We start from the raw sequence: 25,402 nt of genomic DNA, 5'->3' as shown, positions 1-25,402 counted from the left end.
GAGATAAGAATACTTGAAAATAAGTTTAGATCAAATGGTGGGTGAGATAATAAATTTCAACATAAAAATTAATTCTTTATTTTACATAATAAAAACCAAGATTATTCCCAAATTAAATTGTCTAGAAAAATTTAGTTTCAACACAGGCTAAATACTCCTATTCCAAAAGTCTGAAATACTAAATGCTTCAAAATTGAAAACTTTTGCACTATTAACAACATGGCACCATAAGGAGAAAATTCTATATCAGACTTTGTGTGCTGGATTACAATCAAAACACGGGTGCACTAAAATATTGCACAATATTACCTTCAGACTATGTGCATAAGGCATATATAAAATGTAGTTGAATTTTATGTTTAGATATAGGTCCTGTTCTCAAGATGAATATGTGCAATTTCCAAATTCTGAGAAACATCTGACACCCTTCATGTCTCAAGCAATTTGGATAAGGTATCCTTAACCTATATTTGGTTGAAAAATAAAATACGTTGTTTGAATGTTGCCTTTTACTAATGCCAAATATGTACAGTACAAGAATAGTTCTGATTTGTTGTGATTCTGGATCTTTACTTAGGAAGTTTGACCCATGTCTACTGGCCCTAGTGTTTCTTTTACCCATTTCATGGTACTTGGCCTTACATTGAGGTCTTTGATCCATTTTCAATTGATTCTGGTGTAGTGTGATTTATAAGTTTTAGTTTTCTGCATGTGTATTGCCAATTTTGCCAGCACTATTTGTTGAGGAGGCTGTCTTTCTTCAAGCCTATGTTTTTGGCTTCCATATCAAATATTAGGAGGCTATAAGTCTGTGTGTTTATTTCTGGATCTTCTTTTCTGTTTTATTGGTCCTCAGGTCTATTCTTGTACCAGTATCAAGCTGTTTTTATTTCTATGGTTTTGCAATAGAGTTTGAAGTTTGGTTCTGAGAAGGGCCTTATATCTAAAGTATACTTAGAGCTCAAAAAATTAAATCCCCCCAAAATGAACTCTCAAAAAAGTAGCAACCCAATTAGTAAGTTGGCTAAAGATATAAAGAGAGACTTTTCAGAAGAAGAAGTAAGAATGGTCAATAGACACATGAAGATACACATGAAGATATGTTCAACATCTCTGGCCATAAAAGAAATGCAAATCAAAATAACATTGAGATTCCAACTCAACCGAGTTAGAATGACCATTAGCAAGAAAACTAACAAGAACAGATGCTGGCAGGAATGTGGCCAAAGGGAACTCATATTACTCTGTTGGTGGGAATGTAAATTGTTCAGCCACTCTGGAAAGCTTTATGGAGCTCCCTCAAAAGATTAAATATGGAAGGGGAAACAAAGGAGGAGGCAACAATGCTTGATAAGAAATGTACTCGTTATCTTGCCCATGTAATTGTAATCGCTCTGTACGGTATTTTCACACAAAAAAAAGATTAAATATTGAGCTTCCCTATGACCTAGCAATTCCAATAGACCACAAACAAGGCCAAACTAAAGCTACCAGCACAACCAGGTTCATTAAACAAGGCCACACTAAAGCTACCAGCACAACCATATTCATTGAAGCATTGCTTGCCATAGCCAAGATATGGAATCAACACAGATGCCCACAGCAGATGAATGGATGAAGAAAATGTTTTATAGAGTTGGAAATGTGGCTTAGTGGTAGAATGCTTGCCTAGTATTCTGGATTTGATTCCTCAGTAGCACATAAACAGAAAAAAGCCAGAAGTGGTGCTGTGGCTCAAGTGACCTAGCCTTGAGCAAAGAAGCTCAGGGACAGTGCTCAGGACCTGAGTTCAAGCCCCAGGACTGGCAAAAAAGGAGTAAATGTATTATATATACACAATGGAATTCTATTCTTCCATCAGAAAGAATGATATTGTACCATTCATAAGGAAATGTAAAGACTTGAGAAAAATTATATTAAGCAAAGTAAGTCAGACCCAAAGAAACATAGGTTGCATGTTGTCCTTCATTTGTAGTAACTAGAATGTGCCTATAAATCAGAGGTAAACATACTGGATGGTAAAGAGAAAAAATACACCGGGACATGATAAATTATACAGGTCTCTAGACATTAACATAGTGACACCACAGGAGAATATTATTACAAGAAGATCATAAAGGCTCAATAGCTCTGTGCATATGATCATATTAAATAATATTTATCAAAATGGACTCCAAGAAATGAAAACAAGAGGGTTTTTTTCCTTTGTTGATGTTTTTGTTTTTTGTACCTTTTGTCTTGTTTGTAAGTTTATCTGTTCTGGTTAAGCGGGGAGCACAGAAGTGGTAGAACAAAAGGTAAAAAATATAGCAGTGGTACTCACTAAACAGTATATTGAAAATGAACTATACAACTTGTGGAGGGTAAGAGAGGGGAAAACTGGGAGAAAGTGAGAGAAGGAGACACTGTTCAACAATAAATGTACTCATTATCTGACTTATGCAACTAACTCCTCTGTATATCACCTTCATAACAATTAAAAAATGGTTCTGAAAACATAATCTAGGCCCCCTTTACTTAGAAGGACAATAGAGCTATAAAGTTCTGCCCACTCTCTCGAACTTGTCCCTATCCTCAGGATTCTCATCTCCATAGTAGAGTTGATAATCATGCTGTTATAGGATTGGCATGAAGAGTACATAGTTAATTTTTGTAAAGCAGTTAGAGCAATGCCTGTCACAGTACCATGAAATAACTTTAATGGTAAACAGACATACAAAGGATTTAAAAAAGATTGTCACCACTCTTAAAATATCTATTCACTTCTAGTACCAGCTATTGGATAAAATAATAAAAAGGTGATTTTTGTTGTTGTCACATGGTTTAAATATTTTTAAACATCTTTATACTATATAGTATCATTAATTCGGTGCTGTGGTTTCTATATTGTCCTGCCACGTCAAAGTGTATTTGGACACCAATAGCATGGATAAAAATACATTGGTGGAAAATGGGCTCAAAATAGGTTGGTTACCCTAATAAGCAGGTTATGCAGTCTGAGTGAGGGCCTGGCTCAGTAATAAGTCTATTTTTGCTTGGCATCAGTACCAATTATCAAGGAAAGGTATATTCAGACACAAATAAACCCCATGCTGATGCTGAATTTAGAAGTCAAGTTAATTTCAATAAAAACTGGCTGTGGAAAAAGTGAGTACCTGAAGCACAGTCATTCCAAGGTTTGTTGGTCAGGGAAAACTTCCTTTCCAGAACCCCTAAGGACTGGAGAAGATGAGAAGAGGTGGAGGAAATGAAAGTGTGTGAAGCACACACTGTGCCAGGGTCATGGCACAATGTGCATGTCTGACCCATCCACTATGATCCTGCAAGCCTAGGTTGCTTATTAGTTCTGTGTGTAAATCTTGTCCAGCTAGGCATTTTACATATTCAGTTAAGTGACTGAAATGTTACATCTATAATTCATGCTTATTTAGATTGAAAGAAGATGAAAGAGGCAGAGAAGCAAATTAAGAGCTAATACTGTAGGGATCATATGGGTATATATATGTATATATTCATATATGTATATATGTGTATTTATGTGTATATACACATATATGCATATATATTCATATGTATACCCATATGACCTCTACACATACACACACACACACACACACACACACACACACACAAACATATTAACTGAAGTATGGTATCTGCAGGGGAGGAATCCAATGGTATAATTCCTTTGAATAGGTAAGTTACAGTTTACCAAAATGAATACCATGAAGCCGGAACATGTGCTGTCAGGAAGGGAGGAGAGTAGATGAATGAAGGGAGGAGAGTAGATGAATGAAGAGAGAAATGGTGGACAAATGCAGTCATATTCAATGTATATATGTACAAATGAAACTAGGAAAATTGAGAGGATGGGTGGGGTTAGGAGGAATGAAGAAGAGTAATGAAAGAGGTGATTTTGATTATGATTTATTATACTCACAAACTAACATGTTGAATTGGAACCTCTTCATTCAACCACTTAAGGATAATAAAGAATTTTTAAGTATTTAAATTTAAAAATTTTTAATTTTATTGCCAGACAAAGATAATCATGGAGGTGGAGTGGATTAGATTAAGTCCAGAGGTAATTAGGAATATAATGTATAGAACTTGGAGGTAAATTAAACATAAGATGAAGGAATTAAGGGAGAGGGAGAAATAAACAAGGCAGTTTAGGGTCTCACTGATCTACCCGATGGGTATCCTATGCTAGGAAGATGGTTGAGGATGAAGTGAGGCAGAAAGGGATAAGATGGCTTAGGATGGAGAGGATTCAAGTGGAAACATCTTGTTCATATGAGCTTAGGCATAGGAAAGAAATCTGTGCCAGAGATAGATGAGAAAGTTGGAATATACGTGGTAAGACAATGGGAACAGAGAGAGATGTCACTGTATTCTACTTCACAGCCTTGTGTGTGTGTGTGTGTGTGTGTGTGTGTGTGTGTGTGTGTGTGTGTGTGTGTGTGTGTGTGTGTGTGTGTGTGTGTGTGTACCAGTATTGGGACTTGAACTCAAGGCCTGGGCACTGTCTTTCAGCTTTTCTGCTCAAGGTTGGCATCTACCACTTGAATCACAGCTATATTTCTAGCTTTTTGGCAGTTAGTTGGAGTTAAGAGTCTCACAGTCTTTCCTATTTGGGCTGGCTTTGAGCCATGATCCTCAGATCTCAGCCTCCTGAGTTGCTAGGATCACAGGTGTGAGGCTCCAGCTCTTGGCAGTCTCTAGAGACCAAAGTTGTCTTCACTCCCTTGGAAATCTGCTCTGAGTTGACTATTAGAGTTAAGATTTAGAGGCCAAACAGACTAAACAAGATTAAAACAAAGAGTTTGGAATTCTGAATTATTTTTAAGGAGATATTTCTCCAGAACTTACAACAACATATCTTCTCCAAAAATTTTATGTTTTTAAATATTCAGGCCACATATACTTGTGAGTGTAAGTATGTGTACATAGTATTTAATGAATTGTATTTTATAATGGGTAGGATGCTTTCATAACAATAGCTATACTTAATAATGAGCTTAACATATATAAACAACATTATTAACATTTTAAATTTAAAACTCTGCTCTATAATAACATTTTACATGCTTTCAAATTAGCACACGACTTAAGTCATGACAAAAGGTTAAGATGGACAACTGATAAATACAACAAAATAAAATAACAGGCAGACACAGGAAAAAAGCAGAGGAGGCAGGGTGCCTCAGTCACCTGTGCACTGAGTCTGGAGTGCAGCTTGTGATCTGACAACCAGGGGTGCTTCAGAGCTTCGCTGGCACTTATTCTCCAACTAAAAGGAAATCCAGAAAGTCATTAGTAGAAGCACACCAAGTGACTCCTGCACCTGCCATTCATCCCTAGTTCTGGTCATGGCCTTTGGTAGACTAGGTGGCCAACTTTCAAATTCAAAGTCAAATCTAGCCTCTCTGGAATTGTTTGCTTTAGAGGATGGCGTAGGTGATCATCACACCTAACCAGGGTAACAAAATGGGTAAAATAAATCAGACAAAACGTTTTTACAAGTCTTGTTAGTAAAAGACATCAACTTCCAAACAGAAGCAACCATTCTTATGATACAATATCTGGATATCATAAATTGAACTCCTAGCAAACAGTTGAAAAACAAATGCACCTTTATTATTGTAACAGTAAATGCTACATCTTTTTGATACTTGAACTGGCACTTGAACTCAAAGCCTGGGCACTATTCATTGGCTTTTTTGCTCAAAGCCAATAATAATAATGATAACCTTAGGTACTTTAGCTCTTTCTGTCAAGGAAAAAGAAAATCACTATCTAAATTGTCTTCCTCCTCAACCTGATGCTGTTAGCCTGGCTAAATTCTCTTCACTCTCTAAAGACTCAGTTTGATTCTAACACTGTGTATATTGTATAGAATACATTGTAAGTTATTTCTTCTTTAAAAAGTCTATCACTTCTATTAGATCACAAGTTTACTAAAGCATGGGCTGAGCTTTATACTTCTGTTCTTACTGCCCAATTCATTTCCTAGACTATGACAGATGATCAGCTAAATGCTTGAATGAAAGACTGTCCATCAGGCTTTGTGCCAGAGCCATGTTGGTACCTCTACTTCCCACAACATGCTTCTTTTTTTTTCTGCTTATGTGGTGCTGAGGAATCGAACTCAGGGCCTCATGCATGCAAGGCAAGCACTCTACCACTGAGCCATCTTCCCAGCTCCAACCCACAACATGCTTCTATCTATTAATTCATAGTCATGTTCACTAATGGACCTAAAAGTCACAACATAATAAAACAATAAAGCAAGTACGATTGGCTCTGAAAATCTTAAATATTATCATATGATCTAGGTATAAAGTCCCCTGAAATGGTGAATCGCAATGTCCTTCCCCCTTATAATTCTGAAATGTAAGCCCTATATTTCAATATCATTCTTCACTCACTGTAATTTGTTTGAACTGATATGGTTTTAAGCACAGACGTGGAGGAAGGTCAACTTGGGCTTGAGTATCAGTGCTGTCCCTTGTAATTATGGAGCAAGTACTCACAGTCTCATCCATAAAACAGTAACAATAGCACTTTCTATAGCTTAGATCTAGGGGAGGGACAGTAGTTAAAAGGGATAAATAGTTGGCACTCTCTAGCCCATAGTAGATTCACTAATGAAGCCGTAGAAAAGCATTCAGTTACATAGAGCCACACTTCCTTTACAGAGGTGAAAAAGACAGTGATCACCTGAGGCCCAGGAGGAGACTGTAAATGTTGAGGGCTTTGCAGCAGAAGCCAGAAAGGCATGTATTCATAGCCAGATAGCAGTCTGCTGGCCAGAGAAATCCTAGTCCTTAGTAGGTCAGGTCAACTGAGTTGAACTTAACTCAGTTTGCATCAGCACCATTGATGGCACTGGGAAATAGATTCTAACAACCCTTGTGTTCCACAATATTTCTGATTACCCCCATTTCTCCTAGGGTACAGGGTGAGCTGGGGATACCTCTTCTCCTTGATCAGGAGCTTGGAGATGAACTCCCTGGCCTCATCCGAGATGTCCTGAAATTCTTCTTCTTCTAGATCCCACCTGCATGCCAGGACGTTGCTTAGTGTCTCTGCATCATTATCACCCAGGAAAGGGGACAAACCGCTGAGTCTAGAACACAGCATTCAGAGTGAGTTGAGTGATTTCAAACAACCTTGAATCCTTCTTAGAATGTTTGCTTTTTGAGTCTGTCATTTAAAAATGAAAGGAAGAAATAAAACCTAACGATGTTATGTTCTCATAAATTGGCATGTTAAATTGAAATCCCTTTGTACAACTACTTAAAGATAGTAAAAGTAAAACTATAATGATGAAGCATGATTTCATGATCTATTGCAACTAAGAAAATGCTGACCTCCCCTATCCCAATTCCCAAATTATTTTCAAAGAAAAACACAACCTTTTAAAAGCATTTCACAACTAGCAAGGTCATGTACTCAGAAGGCAAACACTAGGAATGTCACTTCTGAGGAATAAGGAGATGAGTATGTGAGATTTATTATAGTAGTGTTGGTATTGGTATTATGGCTACCTTGGGGCTTTAGGTGATGTGTTAAGAATCAAAGTGGCCCATGAAGATGAAAGATGTTTACTTTTTCAGATGATGTGGGAAAAAGAATTTGCTCACCTCTAGGATTCAACAGAACCTAGAAAGTAATTGAGTATGGAATGGTGATATTTATTGGTAAACCATCTAAATTAAGGCTTTTGTTCAAAATAGCAAGGCCTCATAGAACATGCACAGGTTGAAAGCAAGTGTGTAGGAGAAACTGTGAGGTTGCTTACAGCATGTAGGTAATCACCCCCACGCTCCACATGTCAGTAGAGAAAGAAACAAAATCATAGTTCACAACTTCAGGGGAGAGAAATTCTGGGGTTCCAAAGTTCACCTTCAGCTTCTCCCTGGGTTTGTACCTGAAATTGACGAAACAAAGTAGATGGATGTAAACTGTCAATCAAGCTCAAAAAAAAATTCCAATGCTGAAAAAAAGACACAATGAGACTAAATAATTTCAGCACTACAGGAAACTTAAACTTTACAGGAAATGGATTGCTTGTGCTACTATCAAAAATTTCCCAAGGGTTTCAAGAGTAAAAATTCATCTTTAAAAGCTTAATAATCTGCAACAGCTGTAGCAAAAGCCACTCTCAACTATTAGAACATCTGAATTACAGAAAAGGCAAAGAGAAAACCAGTACAGTCCTTGGCATGTAGGTGACCAAAGTAAGCCTGTGATAACACACAAACAAAATATTGCAAAAATTTATTATCCATTTATATGCATCATTAATATGCTGAATTGTTAATGTGTTCACCTAAGCTTTCTGTGGCCATACGAAGTTTATATGTGCCACAACCCTCTGCAAACTTGTTTATACTATTATTATTTTTACAGCAAATCAAAACAAAAACTCTTACAAATGCTAACTTAATGGCTTCTAACCTAATAAAGTTCACTGTACCGGGTTTTTATATCTCACTTTCATGAATTCAAGAAACATTTAAATGCTCAAGTTCAACAAAGTAAGACTGAACATAGTTCTCATTAAATTAATTCTAAATGAAGGCAGGAAACCCAGGGGCATATCAGATTTATCTTTGCAAGGAATGTCCCCTAACACCATCCTTACACCTATGTCCAAACAGACATACCTTCTGGCCAATCCAAAATCAATAATTTTTATTTGTTTAGCATCTCGATTCACACACAGGATATTCTCAGGCTGCCAGGAGAAAGAGACACATTAGCAATAAAAACAACCATCCTTCACTCAAATTGTCCTTGAACCACAACTAAAAATACAACGATGCTCAGGAAAAACATATCAGACCTTTCACTTGGGGGCTGGCTTGTCTGTGTGGGTATTTTCTCCTTTAATTATGTGGTGGATGAGGTTGTGGGTACCCTGCCAACCTTGCATTACCCTGCCTGTCCCTCTCCATGGTTTTGCAGTTTACCATAATGCATGAGTTCAAGCAGAGGCCTCCTTGAGGGAAGAAAGAGAAGCAGGCTGTTTCACTACTTCCCAAATGGGCTGGTGTAGGCCAGCTCAGATGTGACATCTGCTTCAACACACACTAAAATTATTAAGTATGTTTCCCCTTCTTGTAGGAATATTTTTCCCTTAGATTTATGAGTTCCAAGAGAAATGGCCTGATTCACTTAGACAACTACATTGAATATGCAGCATAATGTGTACATTCCTGACCTCCAGATTTTCCTTTTGTGTTTGTCTATGGGAAAGTCACACGCTAAAGGAAGGTTATTCTCTCCTACTCATTCTTTAATCTCAGAAATTCCAAAGTTTTACTGTTTGCTCTCAATGCCTAAACCCTATGACTTAGTGTTCCCTTAGACTTAGACTCTGATAAGACTGTGCCCTGAGAGATTTATTGTGAAATGGAGAAAAGTAGGTAGTATTTGTCCTGTGGGTCTAACTACATTAATTAGAATAGGGAAAAAAAACAACAACCTGAGATCTGGAAAAAAAAAAACTGAGGGACTTGATTTAAGGTCATTGTTATTTGTAAAAGAGAAAGAACATTTTCAAAGAGCTGAGAACTCTCCAACTCTAGTTTCAACTTTTCCTGAAGATGGTGCTGGCAAAGTCTTTGGATACCCAGGATTCCATATCCATCTTTTGGGTAGTGATCACAGCCCCTACCTTCTGTCTGGTAGAAAACAGGTTTAAACACAATAGAAACTCATATATGCTTTATGAAATGATGCAGTGTTTCCTTTTCAATATTCAATCATTCATTTGATAAAGCCTTTTTCTAAAGTATCTCACAGATACCTGTGAGTAAAAATCATTTTAAAGACAAGTTGTTGTTTTTGTATAAGCCATGCCTTTTATACTTAAATAAGTCATTATGTAGAAAACTGCCTAATCATTAAAGAATATTATAACATCCAAAACTGCCTTTGCCACATATATACAAACATCTATTGAGGGTACATCAAAAAGTTTTTACCAGACACTGGTGGCTCATGCCTCTAATCCCAACTACTCAGGAGGCTGAGATCTGGGGAACATGGTTCAAAGCCAGCCTAGTCAGAAAAGCCCATGAGAGTCTTAATCTCCAATTAATCACCAAAATAAGCCAGAGTGAAGCTGTGGCACCAGTCTTGAACAAAAAAAGATCAGCAGTGTCTAAGCCCTTAGTTCAAGCCCCAGGACTAGTTCATTTTTAAGCCAGGCACTAGTGGGTCACACCTGTAATTCTAAGCTACTCAGGAGGATAAAATGTGAGTATCGAGGATTGAAGCCAGACTGGGCAGAAAAGGCCATGAGACCCTTATCTCCACTGGAAGTGGCTGAGGCTCAAATGGTAGAGAGCCAGTTTTGAGCAAAAAGCTAAGGGAGAACACCCTGGCCCTGAATTCAAGCCCCAGCACAAAACAGTTAGGTTTTTGTGATTATGAAATGAAAGAATGTTCACTGCATAAGATTTGCAGAACATAAAAAACATAAAGGGGACTTCTTTTAAGCCAGCTCTCATTTCCCTAAATAGTGACAAGTACTCTTAATATTTTTTGGCTCTTTTCCTTCCAAGGAGCTTTCTCAAAAGTGACTCCTTAGTGACTCATCCAGCTGTCACCTTTATTATTGTTGTTATATACAAGCCATAACTAAAACTGCCCATTGCAACTGCTCAATCAATGTTAGGAAGCCACAGATGGAGTCATTTCAGTTGTAGTAGTTTAGCTCCTGGCTCCAGTTGCCAATCAAATCCCTGTAGGAATATCTGTAGAATATCCACACTCATGGAAATACGGCCCATAAAAATACGCATTATCATACTCAGTTCATGGCCAAAGACTTTGCTAATGGTTTTTAACCTCTGACTTTGTCATTTTATATTCTATTTCCCCCCACTCTTGTCCTAAGCAACAGTGAGTGGGAAAGGCAAGACACATAAATCAAAGAGTGAGAGAAGCCAAGTTGTAGGAAGAGAGGCCCATGGAAACCTATTTAAAGCGGCTAGATTTATTCAGCTGCACACTCCCTGATGACTTGCAATCGATGGTATGTTATATAGAATGCATACTTTATCTCACTGTCATGCTGTGCAAACAGGAAAAGGGGAAAATGATGGAGCCACACAAGAAGATGCACTTTCAGATACTTAGTTCCAAAATTAGACATAACCGGGGTTACTGGGATTTGGTCTTTTGCATTAAATGCAGTTCAATTCTGGACACTTCATAGAGAGTGATACAAAGGAGAGAGGAAAAAAGTAAGAGGAGAAAGGAAGTGATCCAGCTTCTGTCATGTGCTCTCTTCCATTTCTAGTGCAGCCCACCATACCCTCTCAGCACCTTGACATTTCAGCCCCACCTAATGGCTTTCCCTTCATTCTTTTTCAGTGATTTCTACTCATCTTCCAGTAAGTCAAGAGAAAGTAAACTGTTGAAGTCCAGAGCTTCCTAAAGCTCTGAAGAGGGGAGTGGTAGAGGTTCTTGAACATATGGAAAATTTGGCTATGGCGAGGGAATTTGAATTAGCTAAAATTCTCCCACCTAAGTACCTTGAAAATGAGAAACTTCAGGGAAACCACCACCATGTTAATTTTGTTTAACACAGGTAAGTTACAAGATCTGACTGATAGACTATAAAGATGAGCATGCAAATAGTAGTCCATAAAGATGGTGAGAGAGTTGAGAATAGAGAATCTAGATTTTTCTGGGTATGGAGTATAAGCCTATAGTCTCAGCTACACAGGATCTCACAGTGATATCTCAACTCAACACACACCCACACACCTAACTCACACACACAATCTTTATTAACTCCTAAAAACATAACTAGTGATAGCACAAATATTTTGAGCTGATATATAATACCTGACAGAGATTCCACCCCGCCCCCAAAAAAAACCCTACCATGTGAGGAAGGAAGTATTGGAAAAACTTTACATTTGGTAGGATGGAAAAAAGGTTCTACCTTTAAGTCCAAGTGGAGGATGTACATCTGATGCATATGCCTAATCCCCTCACAAATCTGTTTGATGAACAGGATGGTATCGAGTTCTGTCAAGTTGTAGTTTTCATCAATGATGCGGTCAAACAGCTCTCCACCTTCCACACTGCAATGGGAGAAAGGGTGAAGTTCAGTCCTGCTTCCTGAAGTACCACATGCTCTTAGTAACTTGGTATATACATTCCTTTAGTAACATGGTATATAAGTCCCTCTAACACTAACAAAAAGCACCATGTGTGCACAGTAATTTCTCTGCCTTCTTTGCCATCTTGGTCAGATGATGCTTATGGTAGAGGAACTTGATGCAAAATGGAAAAAATGAATTACAATATTGACTCAGTATTAGTTGGAACTACTAGTTTTCTTTTGGGAGGCAGTATTAGGACTTGAATTTGGGGCTTTGTACTCAATAGGCAAATGTTACATCACTTGAGCCATACTTTGTGTTAGCCAAGAATTCTGTTCCTCATATCTATGCCTCCGTGTAGCTGTGATTACAGACACGTACCGCTGCTTCCCAGCTTGTTCTTTAAGGCAGGATCTCTAAGATTTTGCACAGACTGACCTTGATTCACAATTTTTGCACCTCTACCTCCCATGTAGCTAGGATTACAGCCAGACATGAGCTTACCATGCCTGGTTTGTTTTCATTTTCTTTCTTCCTTTCCTTCGTTCCTTTCTTCCCCCTTCTTCTTTCCTTCATTCCTTCCTTCCTCCCCCCTTCTCTGTCTTGTCTCTCCCCTTCTCTCTCTCTGTATCTACACACACACACACACACACACACACACACACACACACACACACACACACACACAGAGGATTCTAAATCGAAGCTGGAACTTCTTAACTGTAGTCATCAAGGATTTGGTATGAACTTTGAATTCATGAATATATTAATCCCTACTTATTTACCAGTTCTCTCTCAAAGGTCTTATAGTCAACTGTAGCCAGTAAAGCACAATAAGCTATTTTGAGTGATCAAACATATTCATATTTATTATAGTATGTTATTCTAATTGTCTTACTATTACTTGCTAACTGATAGCCTTTACTAGACAGATAGATAGATAGATAGATAGATAGATAGATAGATAGATAGATAGATAGATAGATAGATAGATAATAGGTAGATAATAGGTAGATAGATAAATAGATAGAGATGGATAGACAGACAGACAGACAGACAGACCGACAGACCGACAGACAGACAGACAGACAGACAGACAGACAGACAGACAGACAGACAGACAGACAGACAGACAGACAGACAGATAGATAGATAGATAGATAGATAGATAGATAGATAGATAGAGAAGATAGAGAAGAACATAGTGTCTATAGCTCATATTCCCTTGAGCTTATAGAAAGACAAATATATAATGACAATGGAAAATCACTTTGTTTTAGATTACCCAGGGTAGAATTTAGGCTTGGTTTGGCCATAGAATTTAGATACAAAGATATATCTACTTTGTCGTACTACTTATCAATGGTAGATATATTTGTATCAATGGGAGATACACAATCATTAGCAGTTTCTTTTCTGAAACTAACTGGATCATATGATTCATGCAAACAAGATCTGATGATGCATTGCACTTCTGTCCTGCTAAGGCAAGACAAAACTGCAGTCTCTTTGTTACAAGTGCTAGGAAGGAGGCATGTGAAGGGGACACCTACTACTCCATGACCAGGATGATGTCATTCTTGGACTCAAAGGCATCATAGAGCTGAATGAGATTCACATGGTCCAGTTGGTTCATGATGCTGATCTCATTCTTCACTTCCTCCTGAGCAGAAGGAAGAAACCACACATTAGCAGATGGATTCTAGTTGAGAGAGAGAGAGAGAGAGAGAGAGAGAGAGAGAGAGAGAGAGAGAGAGAGAGAGAGAGAGAGAGAGAGAGAGAGAGAGACCTGCCTCCCATGGCCTTTACCTTGTCCTTTCGGCATCTGGTCTTAATGATTTTGGCAGCCAGTTTCAGGCCTGTTGCTTTCTCTTCACACTTGTGGACCTGGCCAAAACGACCCCTGCCAAAGAAGACATCACAGGGTGATCAGTTCCTGATAGGCATGAAGTGTGTGTATGTGGTTCAGGCATTTCTCAATCCGAATTTGAATTTTCCATCCTGTGAGTACATCTACCCTCTCTGGTAAACTTCTAGGATAGCATTGATGGAGGTGGGATCTATGGAGCACCAATACCCTCCTGGAACTGAGAGGGTTAAGGATGCGCATTTCTGGGGACTGTTGGTTTATTATTTGCACATTAAACGTGGAGAACTGTTGTTATGAACAACACAAAATCATCCTGAGTACATGTGAATGTAATAAGCAGGACTTTGTAACCATATCAACAAAATAGTCTGTGAATCAAGGATATCAAATCATTTTAGAAACTGCATATAAATTTAAAAGTTAATAATGAATATAAATTCATGTGATTAATGAGTCATTGATGAGATTTTTCACAATGTAACTTAGACATCAACTTATATATACTTTCTATAACAGCTTTTGCTAGGGATATACTTTGAATATGTTCCCCAAAAGTTCATGTGATTGGTCCTCAGGATAGCAGTATTGGGTTGATATGGAACTTTTTGTTTGCCAGTTCTGGGCCTTGAACTCTGGGCCTGGGTGTTATCTGTAAGCTCCTTTTGCTCAAGGCTAGCACTCTTCCACTTGAGCTACAGCACCACTTCTGGCTTTTTTGTGATTAATTAGAGATAAGAGTCTCATGGTCTTTCCTGCCCAGGCTAGATTAGAACTGCAATCCTTAGGTCTCAGTTTCCTGAGTAGCTAGGATGGCATGGAACTTTTTTATATGTTTTTTTATTGTTAAGGTGATGATGTCTAATTTGTTACCCCTTTTCTCTTTCTCTTCCCCCTCCAGTTCCAATCCCCCCTCATCAAGTTGTACAGATCATTTCCAACATGTTGCTTTGTGAGTATTGCTGTTGCATAGGTTCCCCCTTTGTCCTTTGTCTCACCATTTTGTTGTTCCCCTTCCTTTCCCTAGTTCAGATAAACATATATACAATACTCAGGGTACCAAAATTGAATGTAGTGACTACAGGGAATAAACTCATGGGGGAACACAAAAGAAAAAAGAAATCATGTAGTACATTGAGGACAACAACAAAGAAAAACCTCTTGTGTCCATGTCATGAAGTTCACTTTGCTTAGCATCATCTTATTTGGTAATATGACATAGCTATTGAGCTATTCTGCTCATCAGCTAAGATTATCCTAGATGTATACTAATTATTGCAAATAAGGGAGATCATGGGACCTATATTTCTTTGGGTCTGGCTTACTTAATATGATTTTTTCCAAGTCCTTCCATTTCCTTGCAAATGATGCAGTGTTATTCTTTCTGATGGAAGCATAGAGTTCCATTGTGTGTGTGTGTGTGTGTGTGTGTGTGTGTGTGTGTGTGTGTGTGTGTGTGGAACTTTTAAGAAGTGGGGCCTACCACAAAATAATTGGGTTGTTAGATGTGTTGTCCTCTGAAGAAATTATAGATCTTGTAGAAACCTGGTTAGCTCTTGAAGATGAGCAAACCTAGCCCCTCTCCATCTCTCCCTGGCTTCCATGTGCTCCTCCAATAATGTCACTTACCATGACATGATGCATCTAGAGTACCTTTCCCTAGAGCTTCTACAATGAAGGCACTATGATACCAAATGCCCAAACTTGTGAGCTAAATATACCTCTTTCATTGATAGAATACCCAACCTTCAGTTGTTGCTTACAGTATCAGAAAACAAAGTAACATAGCTTCTTACTTAGTAATCACGAAATGCACAGTCATGAGCAAGTTTTACATTTTGTTTATTTTGATTCCTTAGTAAAGTAAGATAGAAATGTCCTTGCTCTGTGTCACAGTGGTTGTAATAAGGGAGAGAAAAGAGAACCTCCATCACAGTATAATAACCTTCAAGACAGCCACATTCCTGGAGCCTGCAGGGGTAAGGGTGATAGCCACACTTGACAGATGAAGGGGTCCTGACCATCACCACATCCCTCAGCTACCCACCCAGCAAGAAGCAATGTGGACCTAGAAGGAGGATATTGGATTACTGTGGAAATAGCTAAACAGTGACTTCAATACCAATCACCACTGTAGATAAGAGTCTTTATTGGGGCATCTGAACATAGCTCCAGGTGACTCCCATGTGGCTTTTCTTCCTCAGCCAGAAAGCTCATGGCTTCAGAGGTTTGAATTCATGGTCATTGGCCCTGTTGTTTTGGATCTATAGTAGCACAGTGCAACTCAACAGGAGCATGTGGCAGAGGAATTACTCATTTCACAGTAGCTGTGAAGCAAAGAGTGTGAGAAACTTCTCCCATTAGGGCCACTTCTTGAAGGCTCTACCACCTCTTTACTGCACCACCAGCTGGCAACTGTGTCCCTAACACCTGGGGCTTTGGGGAGCATTTTAAATCCAAACCTTAGAGGAGATGTAAATACCATAGAGGTCACAGGGCAAGAGATAAACCCAAAAATGTTTTTGATGAGCCAGTGATCCTTGTCATAAATCAGTGTTTTTGAAAAACATAAGAGGTAAGCTGCCCCTCATGCTCGTAATCGTAGCTACTTAGGAAGCTGAGATTTAAGCATTGTGTTTCAAAGTCAGCTCGAGGAGAAAAGTCTCTATGACCTTTATTTTCAATTAATTGGTAAAAATCTGGAAGTGGAGTTGTGGATCACATAGTATCAGCCTTGAATAAAAAATGTTGAGGGACAGTGACTTCAAGCCTCCAATACTAGCACATACAAAAAAGATAAGAGGCTTCATCATGAAAACCCAGGTACTAAAGGGATAAAAGGAGACACCATATTTGGTGATGGCCCATTCTTCTTATCTTAAAACAACAGCACAGGCTCAGTTATACTTTTCTAACTTATGTTATGAGTATGTAATAGCCACCAGTGTCGAATGAAAGCCAAAGTGATTTTCCCGATAGGTCAGACCTCAGTACAACAGAGCAGATCCAGTGGTGCTCACAGAGGTAGAACAGAAGTTTAAGGGGAGCCATTGGCAAACCTTGGCCGGAAAAGCAACAGAAACCCTGGAAATGATGTCCAAATTTCTTCTGCAAATAACTATTCTACTTCAAAAAATATTTGCTGGCTTGCCACTGAAGTCTCTGAAGACTTAAACATGACACCAGCTCATGTTTTAGAATCCTCATTTCTCCCTCTGTCCATTCCTACCAAGTAGAAAGCAAAGCATGATCAGCCAGCTGAGAAAGACAAAGGCCAGGTGATTCCATATGTCCAAAAGCAAAAGGAACATGGAATGGGAAGAGGAGAGAGAAACTTTACAAAAAAGTAACTAATTATACCCCAATAACCAATCACAGAAACCTTGTGCACCTTCGATGGCTTGTTAAGCTAATTTTGTACATGTGCAATTTTCTGCATTCCTCTTCCTCTTACAGTGTGAGATAATAAATGGAAAGTTTCATCATTACATCAATTTAGTATTAGTTACAATTTTCAAAAACGATTGAAATCAAGCTAGATGCCAGTGGCTCACACCTGTGATCCTAATTACTCAGGAAACTGCGATCTCAGGACCCAGGTTCAAAGCCAGCCTGGGAAGAAAAGTTGTGAGACACTTACCTCCAATTAACTAGCAAAAGGCAGAAAGTAGAGCTGTGGCTTAAGTGGTAGAGTGCTAACCTTGAATAAAAAGAAGAGTACCCAAGCCCTGTGTTCAAGCCCAAGAACTTGCACTTTAAAAAAACTTGAAAGCTCTTAAGATGTTTATTTATAATGTTTCTAGTTCTTTGGTGATGGTCAGCTAACACTTCTGAAGTCCTCAGGCTCTGTTTCTGTGAAGGCTTTTCTGTTTTTAGTGAAAGATTATTCAAATCCAGAGTTACTCACCCTCCCAGAATGTCTGTCTTGCTGACAATATATGAACTGTCTACTGCAGTGTATTTGGCTGTTACAATACGATGGTCAAATGGAGCAGCAGGAGCTGGGATATCATCTGGAAGAGAAGGGCCATTTGTCAGGAAATCTGACCTCCTCACAGTAGCATCAGTCATTGAGCCTCATAGAAAAAATGTGCCCATTTAATCATAAAAGAACAAGTGACCCAACTTATTGCTAATAATCTAAGAACATACATTTTTACTTCAGATTCTGATCTGTGACTCATAAAGGTGATGTTAGAGGTTACAGAAAGAATTTCAGGGCCAGTCAACTATATCCTCATCAGGACAAATTTTGGAAAAATCATGATAGTTCAAAATCTGCAGCCCCAAGACAGTTTAAACAGTAAGAGTTCAAGAGTTGGGGCTGTAACTTAGTTATAGAGCTCTTGTTTAGCATGAACAAGACTCTTGAGGTACTGCTGACCAAGCCAGAGATTAGTCACCAGTACTACAAAAAAGAAAAAAGAAAAGAATAAAGAAAATAAAATACTTCTAGACCTGAGATCACTTTAATTCAAATGTAAGAAATTATTTGACCCATTTCTGCCATTGAAATGTTTGATATTTTATATATAATGCTTTCCAAAAATGTCTTAGGTGTTATATAAGAGACATTTAAGGCACAGAGATGAATTTTTCCTGGCTGGCTGGAAGTTAAACACCCAATAAAAGTAGGTAAGTGTGTAGTGTACAGCTATCAAATTTCTCCCACATTCTACCTTCTATCCCACATGTTTAAGCTTAAGTCTACATTGGCATCATTCCTAACATGCATAATTACTTGATAATATCTCTCCCAGTGTTTTCTCTAAACCCTTGCATTACTATTAAAATATTCTTTCTATTCACGAGCCTGTTCATTGTTTCATCACTTAGCATCTACTTTATACATACAATGATATAAGAAAGTAGACTATAAGAAACTGTGCCTTCAAAACCAAATATTTATCCAACATATATTTCTTTAAGTACTTACCTTGTTCTATATACTCTTGTAAGTATTGATATGTTTAGCTTAATATCAATTTAGTTTAATTAATTTAACATTTTTATATTCAGATAACATAAATCACTAGGAATCTGATTTGATGTGACCATTCACCTCTCATACCATGCATATGCTGAAAAATAAAATAATGAGGGGATTCTCTTGATGGCATTCATTGTTTCTAATTTTGTTCTTTACAAAAGAAATTGCTTCACTGGCCTGGAATATAAGCAAGGTTTGGGTTTGCATCCATGAGACCATTTTTAAAAGTGCTTGAGTTGGGGTTTGGGAAGGTGGCTCAGTGGTAGAGTGCTTGCCTTGCATGCATGAGGCTCTGGGTTCGATTCCTCAGGACCACATAAGCAAAAAGAAAAAAGCCTGAAGTGGCGCTGTGGCTCAAGTGGTAGAGTGCTAGCCTTGAGCTGAAGAGCTGAGGGACAGCACCCAGGCCCAGAGTTCAGGCCCCACAACCAACCAAAAAAAAAAAAGTGCTTGAGTTAACTATATTAATGGCATCATCATAACATTGTCTTCCTCAGGCTCTTAGACTAGGAGAAATTTGGTTGGAATGCTTGCTGGACAAGGTGAGGAAACTTTAGGAGGCCAGAACAAAAGCCATTTCCTACCCAGTGGGGCCATCAGATCTTGTTCTCTGGAGGTCTTCCTTCCAGCTAACTCCTGGGGTGGACCCTGACAGCTCCTTTGGTCTTGTCTGGTGTCCTCTGTCCTTTGAAATGTTTGTTCTTCGCTTGCACACACAACATCTATTTTGCTCTTTTTGTTGTCCTCATTGACAAAGCATTCCTCCATCACTCTCCGCTTACTGCTGCCAGCAAACTCTGTTTGTTCCACATTTTGGAAAGTGGATCCAGAATTTTCCAGGATTCCTTGTGTCAAAATGTCTTTTAGGCTGATGACACACCTAGAAAATAAAATCCAGTTGTGTTTCTCAAACTTTGAAGGAGAAAATGTTCAGATGATCAAAATTCTTAGAATCAAAGCTTTCTTACAGTAGTGTTCTGGCAAAGAGGATGTGAGTTCATAGCAGAAACATGACTACCTCAGTTAGAGACAAACTATGACAGTGTGTTGCTCCCTATTAGATCCAAGGATGTAGAAAATCTCCTCAAGATCTCATGGTGAACCCACATTATTTAACTGACTCTTCATAGAAGTAGTAATTTGATCTTCACTTTTTTGACTTCCTTTATTTATAGAAGAGAAAAAAATCACTAAATTATAGCATAACATAAAAAGTGATAATCTGTGGAAAGATTAACAGCCATGAGAGAGCCTTCACTGGTACAGGAATTAACCTAATTTCCATTTTTTGGACAGCTTCTGACCCCATTAAGGATATCTTTACAGGGATTACCTTGAATAACCCTAAGCATTTATGCTTAATTTATGGAAAATTAAATTTTTCTAAAGTTAGGCTTCAAATATATTATTTTAAAACTAAATAGAAATTATTTCTTAAATCTCTAAAAGAGACCACACAGGTGTCTAAATATTCTTTTTGCCAAATAGATACTGTGATTTGTTTTAACTTAAAGCAATTCATTTTATTTGGTTACAAAATTTCTTAAATTTGTTTATGAACATTTTCAATAGAAAAATAAAATCAATCAATAATCTACTTCTTATAATATTTGGGGAGAAATGACCTATTTTTTCCTGAATCATGGACTAGGTATATTTTTCTGTTAGTTTTTAATTTACAATTAAATCTAGGCATTATTTAGTTCTTGGCCTTGGGAAGGATGTTTTATCTATTGTTAAAGAACAAAAATCAAACTTTTTACTTCATCTTTAAAAATATAATTGATCACTGGAAGTATTAATAACCATTACCTTTGTAATGGCTACTTGCACTTATTAGAAGACTTAGAAGACAGAAAAGTGGGACTAGTGTAGCTCTTCAATGGTGGAGCACAATACTTAGCATGATTCAGGTCCTGGGTTCCATCCCCAGGACAAAAAGAATATAAAAGAAGGAAGGAGAAGGGATGGAGAGGGGACAGAGAGGGGAGAAAAGAAGAGGAGGAGGTATGGGAGGGGAAGAGAGAGGAAGGGAAGGGAAAGGAAAGGAAGGGGAAAAGAATGAAATACTGGAAAATATCACAGGCAAGAAATAAAAAGTAATGACAAGAAAATATGGCAATGGGAGATCTACCTTGAGAAACTCAATGCATTGCCTTAAAAATGCTCTCCATTTATCCTTTCAATTTAACTTCAAATTTTAGTGGCACAAAAATATATAAAAACCTCACCAGCTGTGGATGTGTACTGGTATAACCCTACCTTTCATGGCACTCATCACCATTGGTTTTATCAACATGCTGCCTTTTATTTGAACATTGGTCCAGCACCATTTCATTTGTAATTGTGGTTCCTTCGCCATTCTCAGCTTCTCTTCCACTAGTTTCTTCCTTGGAAAAAGGTTCATTTTTCTCTCCTTCAAACAGTAGACATTCGTTTTTACCCACAATGCCTTGCTTATCATCTCCAGTACTACTGTTTTCTTGTCTCTTCAAACTCTCTACACATGAACTGTCTTTTCCATCTGACTCTATGGAATTTCTTGGCGCAAGATCTTCCGCATTATCTTGTTTTTCCATATTACACATGATAATACTCTGAGCTACAGAGGCATTGGTCTTCTCAGCATTTTTCTTGTTGAGTCTATCAACCTTTTCATTTTCAGAGGAAAATTGGTTCTTCTCTGTAGATCTTTCTAGAAGCCACCATAGGACACAAAATATTTAATGGGGAAGGCATGTGATCAGTATAATCTGGGTTTCATACAATGGAATCTCTACCTGGGTTTCTTTTTATCAGCAGGCATAAGACTCAAGAGCAAAGTAGGAGTAACTATGAATAATCAACTGACAATGAATTTCAAGAGATTTTTGTTTATAACTGATAGGACCCAAAGCGAAGTTATCCACAAAACATCACATTTCCCTACACAAGTTTAGAAATGTGTCATTTCCTTTAAATAAGATGCAGCAGAACTGTCACAGCAGAATTCTTTTTATCCACTATGTGGTCTTCTAGAGGTGCTACCTGTGAGGGATGATGTCCTTTCATCTTCAATAGGTGTCCTTTCCTTCAGGACAGGGTTTGGCCACACCTTCTCCTCAGCCTGTAAATACAAAATTAAGTAATTGAAATCACCTATTGCATTCGTGTTTCTCACCTTTAGCACTATGAAGGAGGAGGGTGGACAGTTGTTTGTTGTGAATAACATCATAAGTAGTACATACATACATCTAGCAGCAGCTTTAGCCTCTACCTATCAGATGCCAGCAGTACCAGGCCTCTGAGCTATGATGACAAAATTTTCCTGTAGATATCTGAAATGTATCCTCTTTATTATTTCAAAGTATATAATGCCTTATTATGGACTATGTTGATCCTGTTCTGCAATAGATCTCAAAACTTATCATTCCTGACTATCTAACACATTGTCAATCAAATGTAAAATTAGCCAGGTTCTGATAACTTATACCTGTAATCACAAATACTTGGGAGGCTGAGATATGAGGATTGCAGTTCTAAGCCAGTCCAGAAAAGGAAAGTCCATGAGACTCTGTTCTCTAACTAAGCACCAAAAAGCTGGGAGTAGTAGAGTACCTTAGTATGGTAGTGTGGCTCACTGGTAGAATGATAGCTTTGAGTTAAAAAGCTAAGGGACAGCACCTACGTACTCAATTCAAGCCCTAGTACTGCCAGATATACACACATGCATACACACACACACACACACACACACACACACACACACACACACACACACACACACACATACACAACACACACACAATAAACCAAAATATCTTCAAAGATTGCTGAATGTCCCTTGGCAGCAAAATTGCTCCAGGTTGGTAACTACTATTTATTCAGGCATAGAAATTAAGCATAAAATAAGTAGTCACATAGTTTAGAACCATCTGATTAATGAAATCCTATATAGATTACAGTGTCTGAGACATTCAAAGAAATCCTACAGAATTCTATTAAGATTTGTAGAATGTAACCAATTTTTGTGAACAAACTAAAGGATAGCAACAATGTACATATTATTTTTGACCTCCTGTTAAGTCGTCTTGATATGCTTCATATAAGTTGAATGCAAAGATATATACACATAAACATATACAAATATGTACAGGCACACATACATACATACACACAGAGAAAGGAGGAGATTAAAGAAAGCTTTTTTAAAGAACAGATGATACTTTTCCTAAATAGATAAATTCTTCTCACAATTCTTGGTTCTCTGTATTAGTTTAGCAACTCCCTTTAAAATACCACATAAATGGGCTGGGAAGGTGGCTCAGTGGTAGAACGCTTGCCTTGCATGCATGAGGCCATGGGTTCGATTCCTCAGCACCACATAAGCAAAAAGAAAAAAGCCAGAAGTGGTGCTATGGCTCAAGTGGTAGTGGTGCTATGGCTCAAGTGGTAGAGCGCTAGCCTTGAGCTGAAGAGCTGAGGGACAGCGCCCAGGCCCAGAGTTCGGGCCCCACGACTGGACCAAAAAAGAAAGAAAAAAAAATACCACATAAAGGGGCTGGGAATGTGGCTCAGTGGTAGGGTGCTTGTTTCAATTCCTCAGTACCACATAAACAGAAAAGGCTGGAAGTGGCACTGTGGCTCAAGTGATAGAGGGCTAGCCTTGAGCTAACAAGCTTGAACTCAGGGCACTGTCCCTGGGCTGCTTTTGCTCAAGGTTGCCTAAACTGGCTTCACATTGGGATCCTCATATCTCAACTTCCTGAAGAGCTAGGACTATAGGCATGTATTTTCATTTCTTATGTCCTTCTCTTTTAATCTTGTTTATCTTCTGTGATGCTATGTAATAGACCCTAATAAATATTAATAATGCAGTTTGGCTATGATCCTTCTGTCTGAGTAAGATTGAAATAGGTAGTCAAGTTAGACCCTGCCTTCCTCTATAAAAGGATGTGTTTGTCTCTATTTCAGAGTTCTTATGAGGCACAACTGAATTAATAATGCAAGGTTCTTTAAGGATCTGTACATTTTGGCCATTATCACTACCACTCATCATCATCATCATACCATCATGATCTTCATCATCATCACCACCACCACCACCACCACCACCACCATCATCATCATCATCACATTACTATGTGATATACTATTATTTTGGACCATTAAAGGCACACAATCTAATAGGAAACTAATAAGGAAACATATTCAATAAAGTGTTGCAAGAGATAACAGGTTTATCCATAGGCAAAGATCTATGTAAACATAGAAGAGGAGCAACCCACTTTGCTTGGCAAAAAAAAACAAAACACATAAAAAGTAAACAACCTAATCCACCCAAACTGTTACAAACTCTAAAGCTCAGAGACACAACCTGATTAAATTGAAGGTCCACAGAATCAATCTCTTGTCCTTGAAATGGAATACAACTTGCTGAAGGGGGCTTTACAAACTGGAAACTCCAAGAGCATAACTCGGGTATAACTAAGCATAACTAAGGGCAATTGCAATATACTTTAAAATAATTCAAAGCACAGTTCCACAGGTTCAGAGTATTTCTACTTTGTTTCTGGGGGGGGCTTACAATGCAGAGGCCTGGTCTATAATGTATAAAAAGCAAAGATCAGAGTGTAGGGCTAAAGAGTTTTTCTCCTGGGCTGGGAAGGTAGCTCAGTGATAGAATGCTTGCCTTGCATGCTTGAGGCCCTGGATTTGATCCTTAGTACCACATAAGCAGAAAAAGCTGGAAGTGACACTGTGGCTCAAGTGGTAGAGTGCTAGCCTTGAGCTGAAGAGATGAGGGACAGCACTCAGGCCCAGAGTTCAGGCCCCACAACCAACAAAAAAAAAGAGTTTCCCTCATGAATACAGTGCAGAGATGGCTGGAAAAAACAGTTTTCAGGCTCCTCAGGCAAAGTGGGTTGTTCCTCCTCTATTTTCATAGATCTTTGCCTATGGGTACTGTTATCTCTTGCAATACTTTATTGAAAGTGTTTCCTTATTAGTTTCCTATTAGATTGTGTGCCTTTAATGGCCCAAAATAATAGTACATCACATAGTGATGTGATGATGATGATGATGATGATGATGATGATGATGGTGGTGGTGGTGGTGGTGGTGGTGGTGGTGGTGGTGGTGGTGGTGGTGATGTCATGAAGATCATGATGGTATGATGATGATGATGAGTGGTAGTGATAATGACCAAAATGTACAGAGCATGGACATTGCGCCAGGAGTTCCTTAAGGAACCTTGCATTTTTAATTCAGTTGTGCCTCATAAGAACTCTGAAATAGAGACAATCACTTCCTTTTATAGAGGAAGGCAGGGTTCTAACTTGGCTACCTATTTCAATCTGTACTCAGAGATTACAGACAGAAGGATCGTAGCCAAGCTGTTATTAGGATCTATTACATAGCACCACAGAAGAT

The 25,402-nt window shown here is 38.3% G+C and overlaps 1 protein-coding gene across 5 annotated transcripts in view; it reads right to left on the bottom strand.

Moving 5' to 3' along the window:
• The window catches only part of Mylk4 (myosin light chain kinase family member 4), a 105,342-nt gene that overhangs the window by 7,186 nt on the left and 72,754 nt on the right, over nt 1-25,402 (bottom strand). For all 5 annotated transcript variants that reach the window (XM_070024710.1, XM_070024708.1, XM_070024706.1 and 2 more), the window contains 11 exons: nt 22,019-22,097; nt 21,254-21,686; nt 19,576-19,871; nt 17,909-18,014; nt 13,944-14,037; nt 13,688-13,797; nt 11,972-12,113; nt 8,676-8,746; nt 7,808-7,936; nt 6,980-7,132; nt 5,215-5,293 (listed from right to left, as the gene is read on the bottom strand). In XM_070024710.1, coding sequence (XP_069880811.1) covers nt 5,215-5,293; nt 6,980-7,132; nt 7,808-7,936; nt 8,676-8,746; nt 11,972-12,113; nt 13,688-13,797; nt 13,944-14,037; nt 17,909-18,014; nt 19,576-19,871; nt 21,254-21,686; nt 22,019-22,097 — 1,692 coding nt within the window. The remainder of the gene's footprint in view (nt 1-5,214; nt 5,294-6,979; nt 7,133-7,807; nt 7,937-8,675; nt 8,747-11,971; nt 12,114-13,687; nt 13,798-13,943; nt 14,038-17,908; nt 18,015-19,575; nt 19,872-21,253; nt 21,687-22,018; nt 22,098-25,402) is intronic.

Source organism: Dipodomys merriami, unplaced genomic scaffold (genome assembly GCF_024711535.1).
Source record: "Dipodomys merriami isolate MVZ:Mamm:240054 unplaced genomic scaffold, mDipMer1.0.p SCAF_16, whole genome shotgun sequence".
Classification (NCBI taxonomy): Eukaryota; Metazoa; Chordata; class Mammalia; order Rodentia; family Heteromyidae; genus Dipodomys; species Dipodomys merriami.
This window is presented reverse-complemented; position numbering and strand designations above follow the sequence as displayed.